General features: G+C 43.4%; 1 protein-coding gene across 2 annotated transcripts in view; it reads left to right on the top strand.

The window, feature by feature from the left end:
• Window positions 1–17,127, top strand: part of parvb (parvin, beta) — a 97,338-nt gene that overhangs the window by 67,749 nt on the left and 12,462 nt on the right. For both annotated transcript variants that reach the window (XM_068050861.1, XM_068050862.1), the window contains exons 6-9: window positions 1,928–2,043; window positions 7,130–7,188; window positions 9,603–9,622; window positions 13,475–13,536. In XM_068050861.1, the coding sequence (XP_067906962.1) occupies window positions 1,928–2,043; window positions 7,130–7,188; window positions 9,603–9,622; window positions 13,475–13,536 (257 nt within the window). The remainder of the gene's footprint in view (window positions 1–1,927; window positions 2,044–7,129; window positions 7,189–9,602; window positions 9,623–13,474; window positions 13,537–17,127) is intronic.

The raw sequence follows: 17,127 nt of genomic DNA, 5'->3' as shown, positions 1-17,127 counted from the left end.
ATCCTGCCCCATGATGTTCGTTTTCTTGAGGCTGATGGTTAGGCCAAATTCATTGCAAGCAGACGCAAACCTGTCGATGAGACTCTGCAGGCATTCTTCAGTGTGAGATGTTAAAGCAGCATCGTCAGCAAAGAGGAGTTCTCTGATGAGGACTTTCCGTACTTTGGACTTCGCTCTTAGACGGGCAAGGTTGAACAACCTGCCCCCTGATCTTGTGTGGAGGAAAATTCCTTCTTCAGAGGATTTGAACGCATGTGAAAGCAGCAGGGAGAAGAAAATCCCAAAAAGTGTGGGTGCGAGAACACAGCCCTGTTTCACACCACTCAGGATAGGAAAGGGCTCTGATGAGGAGCCACCATGTTGAATTGTGCCTTTCATATTGTCATGGAATGAGGTGATGATACTTAGTAGCTTTGGTGGACATCCGATCTTTTCTAGTAGTCTGAAGAGACCACGTCTGCTGACGAGGTCAAAGGCTTTGGTGAGATCAATGAAAGCAATGTAGAGGGGCATCTGTTGTTCACGGCATTTCTCCTGTATCTGACGAAGGGAGAACAGCATGTCAATAGTCGATCTCTCTGCACGAAAGCCACACTGTGCCTCAGGGTAGACGCGCTCGGCCAGCTTCTGGAGCCTGTTCAGAGCGACTCGAGCAAAGACTTTCCCCACTATGCTGAGCAGGGAGATTCCACGGTAGTTGTTGCAGTCACCGCGGTCACCTTTGTTTTTATAGAGGGTGATGATGTTGGCATCGCGCATGTCCTGGGGACCTAATGGACTCATGACTAAGGTCAGAGCAAAAGGAGTCAAGGGACAAATAGCAGAATGCATAGCAAGCTTGCTAGAAAACAGAGTAGGGGTTAAGGCTAACCACTGTTGTTGACAAATTACATTAATGATTAGGACTTTGGGACCAGAAGTACATTTCAAAATTTACAGATGACACCAAATTGGAAGATGTAGCTATACCAAGGATGAATGTGACAAAATATAGGAAGACCTTAATAAATTTGTAGAATGGCCGTGTAATTGGCAAATGAATTTCAATATAGACAAATGTGAGGTGGTACAATTTGGTAGAAAGAATAAGGAGACCGCATACTGCTTGGATAATAGTATAAATGGGGTAGAGGAGTAAACGGATCTGGGGTTCAGATGCACAAATCACTAAAAGTAGCAGCGCAAGCTAATGTTTTAAAAAAAAAGGCAATCCAAGCACTGGGGTTTATTTCTGCAGGGATAGAACTGAAAAGCAGAGAAGTTCTGTTAGACGTGCTTTGAACCTTGGTTAGTTGACACTTGGATTTCTGTGCACAGCTTTGATCTCCATATTATAAAAAGGATATAGAGCCATCGGAGATGGTGCAAAAGGATTCACAAGGATGATGCCAGAATTGAGAGGATATACTTATCAAGAAAGGCAGAACAGGCTGGGGCTCTTTTCTCTTTTTAAAAAAAAAAGAGAGAGCTTAGCAGTGACCTGATAGAGGTCTTTACATAGGCCCCACAAAACCCTTTCACTAGCTGAGAGAAAATATTTTCACTTGCAAGGGAGACCAGAACTAGGGGCCGCAAATATAAGTTAGTCCCTAATAAATCTAATAGGGAATTCAGGGGAAACCTCTTTACCCAGAGATTTGTAAGAATGGGGCATGTACAGGGGGTAGTTAAGGCAAATAGCATTTAAGGGGAAGCTAGTTAAGCACATGAGGGAGAGAGGAATTGGTGGATATGCCAATAGGGTGGGGGGAGGCTCACACAGAGCGTAAACATTGGCATAGATCGGTTGTGCAGAATTACCTGTTTCCGAGCTGTACACCTGGTGTAACAGGATGTAAAATAAAGTAAGTGATTACGTAGAAGTTGTGTGAGAATCCTTAAAAACTGTTAACTGGGTGGTGTTTTGATAAATTTATCTACTTTTTAGCGATCCACGCAAAAAACATGGTGGCTATTCTTCACCTTCTTGTGGCTTTAGCCATGCATTTCCGAGCCCCCATCAGATTGCCAGAACATGCCTCGGTGCAGGTGGTGGTTGTACGGGTAAGTGAACCATCAGTCTTCTGGCGATGTTTGATAAGTAGTTATTCTCGTGGCTGCTTGATTTAGCTTTGTGATCTGTGATATTGAACCGTTGTTGTGGAAAATGGAGAAAGAGGTCAGTTGGAAATGTCTCTCAAACTGGGATATTTCCCAAGAGCCATTATGATTTCCTCAGTTGAGATTGAAGGGATGACATTTTTATAGCAGTACACATGCAGATAATAGGAAACAAACTTGAGATTGCATGTAGCTCTTAGAAGCATTGTTACATGGTGTAACCAAAGGAATGTGGTGAGCATTATTGAATAGAGATATGCATTATCTGAATTGTGAGATGTGTGGAACATTCCTTGGTGCAATCCTACTTGGGTGCATTGACTGTATGGGTGCCATTTGCTGCTCTCACCCTGAACTGGAAAATTTCCTCAACTTTGCTTCCAATTATTGCCCTATCAATAAATATTCATTATAAGCCCACTGACCCAACAGCTATCTCGACTACACTTCCTCACACCCTGCTTCCTTTAAGTATTCCATTTCATTCTCCCAGTTTCTCTGTCTCCATCACATCTGTTCTGATAATGCAGACTTCCATACCAGTGTTTCTGATATGACTTCCTTTTTCTACAACCGTGCATACTCCCCACTGTAATTGACAAGGCCTTTGACCATGTACATTACATTTCCCGCACATCTGCTCTCATCCCTTCCTCTCCATCCTGAAACATGATAGGGTTTTTCTTTGTCCTCACCTTCCCACCAGCCTCCGTATTCAACAGATAATGCTCCACCATTTCTGCCACCTCCAGTGTGACACCACCACCAAACACATCTTCCCCTCCCCTTCCAACATTCTGAAGGAACCATTCTGTCAGTGACACCACTCCTCAATCACCCCCTTCCCATGGCAGCTTTCCATGTAAACACAGAAGTTGCAATACCTGTCCTTTTACCTCCTCTCTCCTCACTGTCCAAGGCCCCAAACACTCCTTCCAGGAAAAACAACGCTTTACATGTACTTTCAGTTTAGTACATTGTATTCACTGATCACGATGTGGTCTCTACATTGGAGAGATCAGACGCAGATTGGCTGACCGCTTTGCGAAGCACCTCTGTTCAGTCCGCATGCATGACCCCGAGCTTCCGTTCACCTGTCATTTTGATTCACCACCTTGCTCTTATGATGTTCACTCTGTCCTCGGCCTCCTGCAGTGTTTCAATGAAGCTGAATGTAGGCTCGATCAACACCTCATCTTTTGATTAGGGACTTAGCAGCCTTCTGGACTCAACATTGAGTTCAACAACTTCAGACTGTAATTTCTGCCTCTATTTTGTTTCCTTTTTCTTTGCAGTTTTCAATTTTAGCCTTGTTTTTCCCTTGTTTATGCTTTCAGCTGGTATTCTGCCATTCATGCCTCCTCTAGGCACATCTTTTGTTTCTTTACTTGTCTCATTACCACTCTCTTTGGCCCTCCATCTCCAACTTTTTCGTCACTTAATCTCTCCTGCCTTCCACCCTATCACAGACCTTCCCTTCTGTTCATTTTCCACCCGCCCCTCTTTCATTTGTTTCAAACCTATTACACTTCTAACTTTTCTCAGTTCTGGTGAAAGATCATCGACATGAAATGTTTAACTCTGTTTCTGTCTCCATAAATGTTGTCTGACCTGAGCATTTCCAGCAATTTCTGTTTTTATTTCAGATTTCCAGAATCTGTAGCATTTTGCTTCTGAATTATGCCCCGTCAGTTTGTTTCCAGTCATGCCTCTCACGTCCTAAAAAAGCTGAAGGAATTATATGCAATCTGTCTAACTATAAAAAAGCTGTATGTCTTTTGCTAACAGCCTCTGAGGAATAGGGCGACCTTAAAAGTACCCATAATCTGTTTGAACAATGCAATGTGATCAATGTACTGTGTTCTGAAATTTTCTGACATGTATCTTCTTTCCAGTCCCTGCTTCACACTGTGCCAAGGGACAGCTTAGAAATAGGATTGTAGGCCCATTCATCCATCTCCAGTACTTCAAAACTTGTTTTCCTTTTTGCACCTATTCTTTGTCATCAGTTGCAGTCCTGTTTGTAACTAGAATCTCATTTTACTTGAAAAATATATTTAATTCCTTTTCAAGAGTAATTTCCCCGAAGTATTTTCCCAATTCTAGCTGTAACCTTTGTAGTATTGGTTCAGATTTGCAAATCCCCTAGAGGTACTTGGTTTCGTGGGTAAGGGATCATGCTGAAGGTTGCCATTTCTGTCGATTGCCAGTTATAGTTTTCTGGTCACGCATGAGGAAATCTGCTGACAGGCGGTGGGGGTTCTGCCAGCGAGGAGCAGCAGTCACTTTGGGAACTGGGGTCTGCTTCCTTCTTGGTCCTGAATGCTAATTTAGAAATCAGTACTGGTTGAGATTTAATGTTTTCGGGTTCAAATCCAAGTCTTACTGGACATTTCAACTTTGCTCTCCTCTCTGGAAAAGGTTTTTTAATCATAAATTGTGTTTTGTTGTTATACTTTTTTGTTGAACTCTCTCATGGTTAGAAAACTAGAGAAGGATTGATGTATAACTCAACAAGCAAAAATCAATTAGAAATTTTATAAAACTGGTAACAGGTCATTGAAAAATTAATAATAAAAATAAAAGTGCTGGAAATACTCTTGCAGCATCTGTGGAACAAAAAACAGAGTTAATATTTTCAGCTGGATATTACTCTTCAGAATCCCAAAAATTAGTGCTGTGTGAGCTTAAAAGTGCCTCTCTCTGCCCCTTCTCCCCCCACCCTGACCACTACATGGGGAAAGAATGAATGCACCCCAGAAGGCAAGTAACATTCACGCCACACAAGTGCCAGGCAATGAACATCTCCAATAAGAGAAAATCTAACCATCTCCCCATGACATTCAATGGCATTATGATCACTGAAGCCCCCACTATCAACATCCTGGGGGTTATCATTGACCAGAAACTGAACTGGAGTAGTCATATAAATACCTTGGCTATAAGAGCAGGTCTGAGGTTAGGTACCCTGGGGTGAGTTAATTCACCACCTGACTCCCCAAAGCCTGTCCACCATCTACAAGGCACAAGTCAGGAGTGTGAAGGAATACTCTCCACTTGTCTGGATGAGTGCAGTTCCAACAACACTCGAAGCTCGACACCATCCAGGACAAAGCAGCCGGCTTGATTGGCACCCCATCCACAAACGTTCAATCCCTCCACCACCGACGCACAGCGGCAGCAGTGTGTACCATCTACAAGATGCAATGCACCGAGGCTCCTTAGACAGCACTTTCCACACCCACAGCCTCTACCAACTAGAAGGACAAAGGCAGCAGATGCATGGGAACATCACCACCTGCAAGTTCACCTCCAAGCCACACACCATCCTGACTTGGAACTATATCGCTGTTCCTTCACTGTCGCTGGGTCAAAATCCTGGAACTCCCTTCCTAACAGCACTGTGGGTGTACCTATCCCACATGGACTGCAGCGGTTCAAGAAGGCAGCTCACCATCACCTCCTCAAGGGCAATTAGGGATGGGCAATAAATGCTGGCCTAGCCAGCGACGCCTACATCCCCATGAACGAATAGAAAAAAAGAGTCTAAAATGTGCAGACCAGGTTTGGTACAGCCCATATAAATAGACTTATGCTGACTAACTGCTATACCAAAGATGAGGCCTGGAGCAGAAACCATCTCTGTTCTTGGAAACTCAAGGGCTTTAAAGTATTGACTGGAAGGAAATAAAATGAGATTTGATCATCCCAAATCTAGTTACAGGAAGATTTTAATTTTTTGCCACAAATCTAGATAGAGGGTTTGCAACTTTAAACTTAAGTAAATGGCATATGAAAGCATAATTCATATTTTTTAAATGTTAATATGTTAACGATCCTGAAACTGATTGTAAATGGCAACAGTGGAAGATAAGGTGAAACGTTGGAAAATCGGAATGCGCAATGTATCACAAAATATGACGGTTAAGTTGAAGCCTGGAAATTTGATCTGATTTGTGTTAATACTTTTTTACAGGTTGTTTACAATTTGCTTCTATCGTGTACATCCACAGTTAGTAAAGTTCAAAGTTGCACAAGGACTTTATTAACACCCTGTATGGGCTTCAGGGGGTAAAAGCTGTTCAATTCAATAAGTATTTAGATGAACACTTGAAACGCTATAACATACAAGGCTACGGGCCAAGTGCAGGGAAATGAGATTAGTTAGGGCTGGGCCGGAGGGCCTGTTTCTGTGCTTTAAAACTCTATGACTCTAAGATGACAAAATCTATTTTTAGAACCTAGGTTTTTTCATTTTAGGCTTCAGTAATGTTTCCCATCTGTGGTCTCTGATCATTCAATCACAAGAAATGCATCCAGTGCAAAAGAAAGAGTTGCCACTACCGGATTCTTGGTTCCTGGGTTTATAATATAAGCCCCTGTGGCAGAGGTTAATACTGATTGGCTCCCACCCTCTTACTTTTCTGCTATTTCTTCACCTCAACTTGTTGACCTGTTGCTGGGCTGCATTTTCTTGGGTGCTTCCTGGTACTGCACCCAAGTGTCATTCTTCAGTGAGGCATGACGATAAGTTTTATCAATCTATTTGAGACCAAAGGCATCACATCTGAACTCAACTTTGCTTTTGCCCAGTACTACCCAGCAGAGGTTGCTGGATGGTGATCAGAATTGGGTACCGTTGCTCTTCTTTCCCCCCAGCCCAGGATGTTGAGGCCAATTGTAATGCCCTTAATTCTTCACCCAGCCCTCCAGGTTTGTGATCACCTAACTCATTATAGACTGGTGATTGAACCTGATAATTTCCTGAATAGCATAGCTTAAAGATCTCCTTGTTGTAGAAGTGTATGGAGATATGTACAGCACTGCGGAACATTTTTACTTTATATAGAAAGATTTCTTTGCTACTTGGACTGAAATTGTGTAATTGCATTAATAATTTTCTTAACTACTGCAGACAGGAAGCAACTTTGACAACTTGATTATGGTAGAAAAATGTGGTGTAATTCCAAAGGTTAAATTAATTTTGCTTCTGGTTAGTTAAATGTGTTTTTTTTTTACTGTGTTGCAGAAGCGGGAGGGCATACTCCAAACATCACATGTTACAGAAGAGTTTACCAGCACGACAGAGTAAGTTGAATTTTTATTCCATTTGCCCCAAAGGCAAATCAAATACAGTAGAGTAGTTAGGAAAGAAAAATAAATCAAAGTGCACCATTATCTCCAGGAATTTATTTTGTTTAAAAGTTAGCCTCACTTTGTATTACTGAAAATATCCCAAAACTGGAGAGAGAGCATTTTAAGGGAATTTGGGTGCTTTCAGTATTTCTGCCGCCCCGTGCAAATCACCATTTCCACAGACAGGACCACATACCCTGTGAACCAAAATGGGATCTTGCATAAGTAATCCGGAAGGTAGCAGACTATGAGTGAACGACTTGTTGATATGTATGTTGGAGACAGCTACTTTGATCCTCTAAGAGTGATAGGTAACACAGATGATATATCTCAGGCTAAACTTGCTAAGCTGCTTTATTAAATAAAGTTAGAGGCAAAAGTCTAAGAGTAAATATACAAATCATGTAAGGGATTGTCAACTTGCAAAATTGGTTAAACTGCTGGAAATTCTTGGTGTTCTCTGCAGAACACTTACTTTGGATCAATTCTTGCGATACAGAGTTTTAAAGGATTGAATTCCTATGGAATTCTTTATTAACCTCTGTATACTTTTATGGCAATAAGGGAATTGACTAACTGGGAGAAGCTCCAATATTTAGTTAGCTATCGGGTAGGCTTTGAGTGGCCTGTTAAGTCAACACCAACATCAAGTATGCAAGCTCAAAATACCTGCTGTAACATACTCCCATCCCAGTGGATCAGCAGTCTCTAACTATTAACATTGTCTCCTTCCGACAGCGTGTTAAAGTTTTTAAGCAGTTATGATATGGATAGACAGCATGTGAACCCGTTTGTTATCCGTTAAGAGTCAAATTGAACGGCCGAGCTTGTTTGTTGAAGGCTATCTTGTTCATATTTTTGTATAAACAGTAAGGCGAGAGAGCTTTCCTTTCCTGAATCTTTTTTAGCTCTACATTTTAAATCCCATAAAGTGCAATTAAAGACATGAGATGAAAAGGAATTAATTTACCTATTTACATAGATTTGAGCTGTAGATGGTGGCAATCCAGGTCGAAATAATATGTGCATTCCATCTGGGATGGCTATTTACTGCATGGCTAGAAACAAAATTAGTGATTGTGACATTGAACAGGCAAAAGTTTCCATAAAAATATTAAAATGTTAAGAATTATGATTAGAAGAGAGACCAACTTCAAAGGAAAGTCTTATGATCAAGGGGTAACCTTTTGTTTGAATGACAACCTGTCACCTCCCCCTCTTTCCCCCCCACCCCTCCTCTCGCCCCAGCAGTCTGTCTTCAAAATGCATCGTTGTAAAGTTAAACTTTACCTGTTTAGAAATCTATCTAATTTCTTGACATCATGAAGATTTCCTGTTTCGGGGCATTCTTCCCTCCTCAGCCACTCTTTGATGTCAACTACATGGAGTGACTACATTCAGTTTTACAAACCTGGCATGTTGAACTAGCCTGTGAGCCAATCCAGAATTCCCCAACTCCAGAAGAGAGCACTGACTGCTGCTAATGAGTGGAGTCAATGCTCTGTATCAGTTCCCAGATCTCACTGAAGCAAATGGACACTCGCAGGTCATTCCATCACTTAAACCATGGCATATTCCCAGGTTATGTACATCATTTCTGATGCAGAGTAGAGTTCCTTGTACCCTGCTTCAAATATAAAGTTATACCTGCGTGCTTGCCTGACATTTCCAATTTCCTCACCAATAGTCTATGGTTTGCTTCAGTGAGACTGCCGACTAATATTTAAATATGATCAGTCTTGTACTGTGGGCCTCTGCTTATGAGAAATTGAGATAATTGCGCTTGCAGCTAGAAAATATCCCATTGATCTGGGCCGGATTCAAATGTTGGATCCAGAAGTGATAGAGACAGCCATATTATAGGAAGGATAAATAGTCCAGTTATGAATAGGGGTGTGAAACATAACCTTTGGATTGTTAGGTGCACTAAAATCAGAAGCTACACTTTCTGGCTATCATTTTCACAGAAAAGCTTCTTTAATAACCTTGATGCAGCATCATTATGTCCCTTGCCCTGTCACATGATGTGGAGAAGGAAAAAGAAACAAAAAATGTTATTTTTAAGAAAGATGCTTCCTGACAATATATAATCCATTCTCGGGGGTAGGGATGGCTTTAAACACAACTCTAGTTTGGTTCTGAGGTTAAATGAGGTTAAATCTGAGGTTAAATCTCATCTCAACTTCTTTATTATGTTACAACTGGAACTACTCTCGCAATTGTCATTTATTTTCTAAATAATACAATATTTGCCAAATACTATAAACTTAGACATATTAGATCAAGTCGGCCAGAATGCTGATATGAATGAAAGATCTAACAATTTATTCTACTTCTTAACTGGCCTGTTGTATTCTGTATTGCAGGATGATGATGGGAAGATTTGGTAAGTAAAAAGCTGAATGAATTCACAGTCTTTGTTGCACCAAAAACTAGAATAGTTTTGTTCTGTTGATTTTTAGTGTATGGTGACATTGTACTCTTAATGGAAAGGCATTCCTTTCAAATATTGTTGTAGCTCGCTAACACTCTTAAGAACTACATGAGGGATCCTCACTCAAGTGATATGCAAGCTTTTTAAATTCGCCTTACATAGCTTGCTACAGGAACAAGCCGGACCAGAGATGTATCATAGAGACATTGTATAGTGCTGCAATAGCCCAGTAACGCAGTTTAATCATATATGAATCATATATGAATCATATATGAAGAATGTACCACAAACTGAATGCAAGTCAACCTATAATGAGGTTATGGGGTTCAGCTACCAGGACTCTTGCAATATGCGTGATGCTTTTGATACTCTAAAGATTGCTTTTCTAAATTTTGGAGTTCTCACTTTTATCAAGGTTTTGATTTATGTATTTACTCCCTTTTTCTATTTCCAAACTACTTACTGAAAAAAAGCTCTTCTAATGACACAGTGGGGAAATGGAATGGTTACTGTGGTACTGTGCCATATGGGTCAGGATAGTTCTAGCTTTAATTCCTGCTCTGTGCTGAATTAGTTGATCTCATTTGGGGCAGTGGTGTGATTGCTGCAATGAGCCGTTATAGCCCTCAGCTCGGGTTCCCACTCCTGATTGCTACATAGTGACCCCTGCTGGAAACTGCACATATGCGGGCTCTGAGTGATGCCAGAAGCAAGTTCAATTGTAATGCTCTCCTCCTCCTTGCACTTCATGGTTACTGTCTAGATTTTCATTGAAACAACTAATGGGGTGAGATAGCTGAGGGATGCTGGTACCTGTGCAAATACACCCCAATATGAGTTGTCAGACCTGGAAAGGAAGGGCGAAGAAAGGCAACTAAATTGATGTGAAGTCCTTCACTGTCTTCCAGTGCTGAGTTACTTTCTTTATGGTGTTACAGCACAGTTGTCTGATTCCTTGCTTTCAGTATAGTATCCCGCATCCCTGGCCAAGCTGTTCCAGTACAGCTACAACACTGGCATCTACCCGGCAATGTGGAAAATTGCCCAGGTATGTCCTGTGCACAAAAAGCAGGACAAGTTCAACCTGGCCAATTACCCCATCAGTCTACTCTCAATCATCAGTAAAGTAGTGGAAGATGTCATTGACAGTGCTATCAAGCGGCACTTGCTTAGCACTAACCTGCTCAGTTTGGGTTCCGCCAGGGCCACTCAGCTCCTGACCTCATTACAGCCTTAGTTTAAACGTGGACAAAAGAGCTGAATTCAAGAGGTGAGGTGAGAGTGACTGCCCTCGACATCAGTGCAGCATTTGACCGGGTATGGCATCAAAGAGCCCAAGCAAAACTGAAGTCAATGAGAATCAGGGGGAAAACTCTCTGCTGGTTGGAATCATACCTAGCGCAAAGTAAAGGCCTGCTACCCGACCCGAACCAGACGGGACCCGACGACATGTGTCTGGTTCGGGTCGGGTTGCTCTTCCAGGTCTGGCTTTCGGGCTCAGGTTGGGCCGGGTCCGCATCGGACACAAACAGCAAGAAGTGTTAAAAGTAAAAAACTTACCTGAGCTGGGAGTTCAGGACGTCAAAGAAGGAACCTCTGAGTCTGTGCAGTGAGCATCTCTATGACGTCATCACGTTCATGCTGCAGCTTCCTGAAGATTGGGAGCCGCAAGATAAGTAAAGGGAACATTCCGGTGGTTGGGTCGGGGTTGGATTGGGTGCGGGAAAAATTGGAGGGACTTGGGCCGGGTGGTCCTCGGGTCCAATGTGGTCCTGTCGGGTTCGGGTCGGGTTTTTTTTCCCTGACCTGAGCAGTCCTTCAGTGCAAAGGAAGATGGTTGTAGTTGTTGGAGGTCAATCATCTGAGCTCCAGGACATCATTGCAGGAGTTCCTCAGGGTAGTGTCCCAGGCACAACCATCTTCAGCTGCTTCATCAATGACCTTCCTTCAATCATAAGGTCAGAAGTGGGATGTTCGCTGATGATTGCACAATGTTCACCATCATTCACGACTCCTCAGATACTGAAGCAGTCCATGTAGAAATGCAGCAAGACTTGGACAATATCCAGGCTTGGGCTGATAAATGGAAAGTAACATTCGCACCACACAAGTGCCAGACAATGACCATCTCCAACAAGAGAGAATCTAACCATCCCCCCATGGCATTCGATGGCATTGCGATCGCTGAATCCCCCACTAGCAACATCCTAGGGGGTTACCATTGACCAGAAACTGAACTGGAGTAGCCATATAAATACCGTGGCTACAAGAACAGGTCAGAGGCTTGGAATCTTGCAGCGAGTAACTCACCTCCTGACTCCCCAAAGCCTGTTCACCATCTACAAGGCACAAGTCAGGAGTGTGATGGAATACTCTCCACTTGCCTGGATGGGTGCAGCTCCAACAACACTCAAGAAGTTCGACACCATCCAGGACAAAGCAGCCTGCTCGATTGGCACCCCATCCACAATAACTCCCTCCACCACCGGCGCACAGTGGCAGCAGTGTGTACCATCTACAATATGCACTGCAGCAACGCACCAAGGTTCCTTAGATAGCATCTTCCAAACCTGTGACCTCTACCAACTAGAAGGACAAGGGCAGTAAATGCATGGGAACACCACCACCTGCAAGTTCCCCTCCAAGTCACACACCATCCTGACTTGGAACTATATCGCTGTTCCTTCACTGTCGCTGGGTCAAAATCCTGGAACTCCCTTCCTAACCGCACTGTGGGTGTACCTACCCCAAATGGACTGCAGCGGTTCAAGAAGGCAGCTCACCACCACCGTCTCGAGGCCAATTAGGGATGGACAATAAATGCTGGCCTAGCCAGCGAAGCCCACATCCCATGAATGAACTTAAAAAAAATGTTGGGTATTTTAAACATGTTAAACATACAAGTCATCAGACCTCTGTTTTTAAAGGACCAGAGTTACTACCACTGTAAGGAATGAAATGAAATCCTGCTAGCACTAGATCAGGTGGTCATGTTTTCTCAATCAGAGGGCAATCATCCAGCCTACGTTGTACTGTGCCCGATGCCAGCAGGTAGGGGGTTAATGAGAACATACCCAAAATTACTTACGAGCCAATTTTGTTTCTTTTGCATCTTGTGTCCAGCCTCCACACACTCCTGATTGGAGAGCTCTGATCAGAAACTTGCTGTGTGATGCACTAATGGACCATTCATCCAATCTTTCATGATTAGAAATCTCTGTTTCACAACCACTCCCTCAGTTGCATTAGAGGTTCATTCTCTATCAAACACAAAAGCAAAATATTTAAGATGCTGGAAAGCTGAAATTCTCCACCTCTGAGCCATACAAGCAAGGAGGTCCCAGTCTTGGGAAGTAATTTACATTTATCCAAGCCTGAGAGATTTTTAATATTGGCTGCAGTTCCCTGGGTTGGGAGGGGTCGGTGGGGGAATGTTGTGAGAGTTTCAGCTCCTGATTACTATATAGTAACCCTTATTAAAAATGCACAAGATGCCAAGTGAAGAAAGATTTGAACTCTGTTTCCAGCTTTGAAACTGATAACATGAATAATGACACTTCAGTGAGATACCAAAGGCTGCCCAGTAATGTTTCCGCTAAGCTGCGTGAATGCACGGCGGTGCAGCAACCTCAGAGGTACCACGTAGGCCTTGTTCTTTGATAAATAATGCATGTGCGCAGCCGCACAAAAAATTTTTATGCTGGATCCATACTCCAAGTGAGGGAGTAAATGTTGAGGAATTTGGACTGAATAGTTAGAACTACTCTAAGAATTTCTGAATTGCATTCTCATTTATTATTTCAGAGCGGGATGCATTTGATACTCTGTTCGACCATGCACCTGATAAGCTCAGTGTTGTTAAGAAGGTAAATTCCAAATCGATTTTAAAACATCTGAATTTCTGAAATAACGCTGTTTATGACTTGCAGCTAACAAATTGAACAAAATGTGATGTGTAATTTCTAAAGTAGAGCACGATGAGTCGCTTTTTTTTTAAGGTCAATCATTCTTTAATCAAATAGCACTAAACATTATTCAACCTATTATACCACTGCTTGGTTTACAACTGGAGCTAACAACTATAATCTCATTAACTAGTCCTTTCTCTGCATCATTGTATATTCTTCCTTTTCAACTACTTGCCTAATTTCCTTTGAAATGGTGTTAGAGTCTCTATCAGTTTTGTCAGCTACTTGGCAACATTGTATGTTTTGATAACCGTTTGTGTGGGAAGTAAATGTTCTAAAATAAAAGCAAAATACTGCGGATGCAGGAAATCTGAAATAAAAACAAGAAATGCTGGAACCACTCAGCAACTCACAGACACTTCTTCCTACCTCCCTCTGGACCATGACCCCACCACCGAACATCAAGCCACCGTCCAAAGGACTGTCACTGACCTCATCTCCTCCGGAGATCTTCCCCCTACAGCTTCCAACCTCATAGTCCCGCAACCCTGGACAGCCTGCTTCTACCTCCTTCCCAAAATCTACAAACAGGACTGTCCCGGCAGACCCATTGTGTCAGCCTGCTCCTGCCCCACTGAACTTATTTGTTCCTATCTTGACTGTATCTTTTTTCCACTGGTCCAGTCTCTTCCCACCTACATCCGTGACTCTTCTGACGCCCTACGTCATTTTGACAATTTCCAGTTTCCTGGTCCCAACCGTCTCCTCTTCACTATGGACGTCCAATCGCTCTACACCTCCATCCCCCACCAGGATGGTTTGAGGGCTCTTCACTTCTTCCTGGAACAGAGGCCCACCCAGTCCCCATCCACCACCACCCTCCTCCGCCTGGCTGAACTTATTCTCACATTGAACAACTTCTCCTTCAACTCCACGCACTTCCTTCAAGTAAAAGGTGTCGCTATGGGTACCCGCATGGGTCCTAGTTATGCCTGTCTTTTTGCGGGATATGTCGAGCATTCTTTGTTCCAGTCCTACTCAGGCCCCCTCCCCCAACTCTTTTTCCGGTACATTGATGACTGTATCGGTGCCGTTTCCTGCTCCCGCCCCGAACTGGAAAACTTTATCAACTTTGCTTCCAATTTCCACCCTTCTCTCACCTTTACATGGTCCATCTCTGACACTTCCCTTCCCTTCCTCGACTTCTCTGTCTCCATCTCTGGGGATAGGTTGTCTACTAATATCCATTATAAGCCCAACGACTCCCACGGCTACCTCGACTACACTTCTTCACACCCTACCTCCTGTAAGGACTCCATTCCATTCTCCCAGTTTCTCCGTCTTCGACGCATCTGTTCTGATGATGCTACCTTCCATGACGGTGATTCTGGTATGACCTTTTTCCTCAACCGAGGATTACCCCCCCACTGTTGTTGACAGGGCCCTCAACCGTGTCCGGCCCATTTCCTGTACCTCTGCCCTCAACCCTTCCCCTCCCTCCCAAAACCGTGACAGGATTCCCCTTGTCTTCACATTCCACCCCATCAGCCTCCATATCCAAAGGATCATCCTCCGCCATTTCCGCCACCTCCAGCGTGATGCCGCTACCAAATGCATCTTCCCCTCCCTTCCCCTATCAGCATTCCGAAGGGATCGTTCCCTCCGCGACACCCTGGGCCACTCCTCCATTACCCCCACCACCTTGTCCCCGTCCCATGGCACCTTCCCCTGCAATCGCAGGAGGTGTAATACCTGCCCATTTACCTCCTCTCTCCTTACTATCCCAGGCCCCAAACACTCCTTTCAGGTGAAGCAGCGATTTACTTGTACTTCTTTCATTGTAGTATACTGTATCGCTGCTCACAATGTGGTCTCCTGTACATTGAGGAGACCAAGCGCAGACTGGGTGACCGCTTTGCGGAACACCTCCGCTCAGTCCGCAAGCAGGACCCTGAGCTTCTGGTTGCTTGCCATTTCAACACTTCCCCCCTGCTCTCATGCTCACATCTCTGTCCTGGGATTGCTGCAGTGTTCCAGTGAACATCAACACAAGCTCGAGGAACAGCATCTCATCTACTGATTAGGCACACTACAGCCTGCCGGACTGAATATTGAGTTCAATAATTTGAGAGCATGACAGCCCCCCATTTTACTTTCATTTTTAGTTGTTTTTTCTTTTCTACATCTTTTACAAACTTTTTTTGCATTTATTTCATTTCATCTTAGTTTGTTCAGTTTGCTTACCCACTGTGTTTTTTTTCATGTTTGCATTTGCTGCTGTTCAATATTCAGTCCGTTAACACCTTTTCTGTACTGATGCTTTGTCTTTCAACACACCATTAACATATTGTTTGCCTTTGCTCCATGACCTTTTGGTCAGCTGTGTGGCCTTGTCCAATCTACACCTTCTCCTTTGTTATCTCTTGCCCCACCCCCACCTCACTTGCTTATAACCTGTGACATTTTTAATATTTGTCAGTTCCGAAGAAGGGTCACTGAGCCGAAACGTTAACTCTGCTTCTCTTTCCACAGATGTTGCCAGACCAGCTGAGTGGTTCCAGCATTTCTTGTTTTTATTCTAAATGTTCTCTCTCTTTTTCTAGTAATCTCCAAACTCTGCCCCCTTACAGATTCACCAACAAGTAGAAATGGCCTTTCACTATTTAGCATCATATTTTGAAAACCTTGGTTTGATGACAAATTACCAGATTTATTGAATTCAATTTTGCAAGTTCCCATAATGGGATTTGAACTCAAGGTTGTTAATTCAGCACCATAACCGCAAGCCATCCATAAAGACGGGGCTAAAATGTGGCGAGTCAATCAGACTTAGTAGTTGGCAGGAAAAAAGACAGAGGCGCAAGGGGAGAGCCAACTGTGCAACAGCCCCAACAAACAAATTTCTCTTCAGCACCTGTGGAAGAGCCTGTCACTCTAGAATTGGCCTTTATAGCCACTCCAGGCGCTGCTTCACAAACCACTGACCACCTCCAGGCGCGTATCCATTGTCTCTCGAGATCAGGAGGCCCAAAAGAAAGACCATAACCGCAAGACTATTTTTCTGAATGGAGGGATGTGACTGGTGGTGTTCCGCAGGGATCAGTGCTGGGACCTTTGCTCTTTGTAGTATATATAAATGATTTGGAGGAAAATGTAGCTGGTCTGATTAGTAGGTTTGCAGACGACACAAAGGTTGGTGGAGTTGCGGATAGTGATGAGGATTGTCAGAGGATACAGCAGGATATAGATCAGTTGGAGACTTGGGCGGAGAAATGGCAGATGGAGTTTAATCCGGACAAATGTGAGGTAATGCATTTTGGAAGATCTAATGCAGGTGGGAAGTATACAGTAAATGGCAGAACCCTTAGGAGTATTGACGGGCAGAGAGATCTGGGCGTACAGGTCCACAGGTCACTGAAAGTGGCAATGCAGATGGATAAGGTAGTCAAGAAGGCATACGGCATGCTTGCCTTCATCGGTCGGGGCATAGAGTATAAAAATTGGCAAGTCATGCTGCAGCTGTACAGAACTTTAGTTAGGCCACACTTA

Source organism: Heterodontus francisci, chromosome 18 (assembly GCF_036365525.1).
Source record: "Heterodontus francisci isolate sHetFra1 chromosome 18, sHetFra1.hap1, whole genome shotgun sequence".
NCBI lineage: Eukaryota > Metazoa > Chordata > Chondrichthyes > Heterodontiformes > Heterodontidae > Heterodontus > Heterodontus francisci.
The sequence above is the reverse complement of the archived record's forward strand: the minus strand, read 5'-3'. Positions and strand labels throughout refer to the sequence as shown.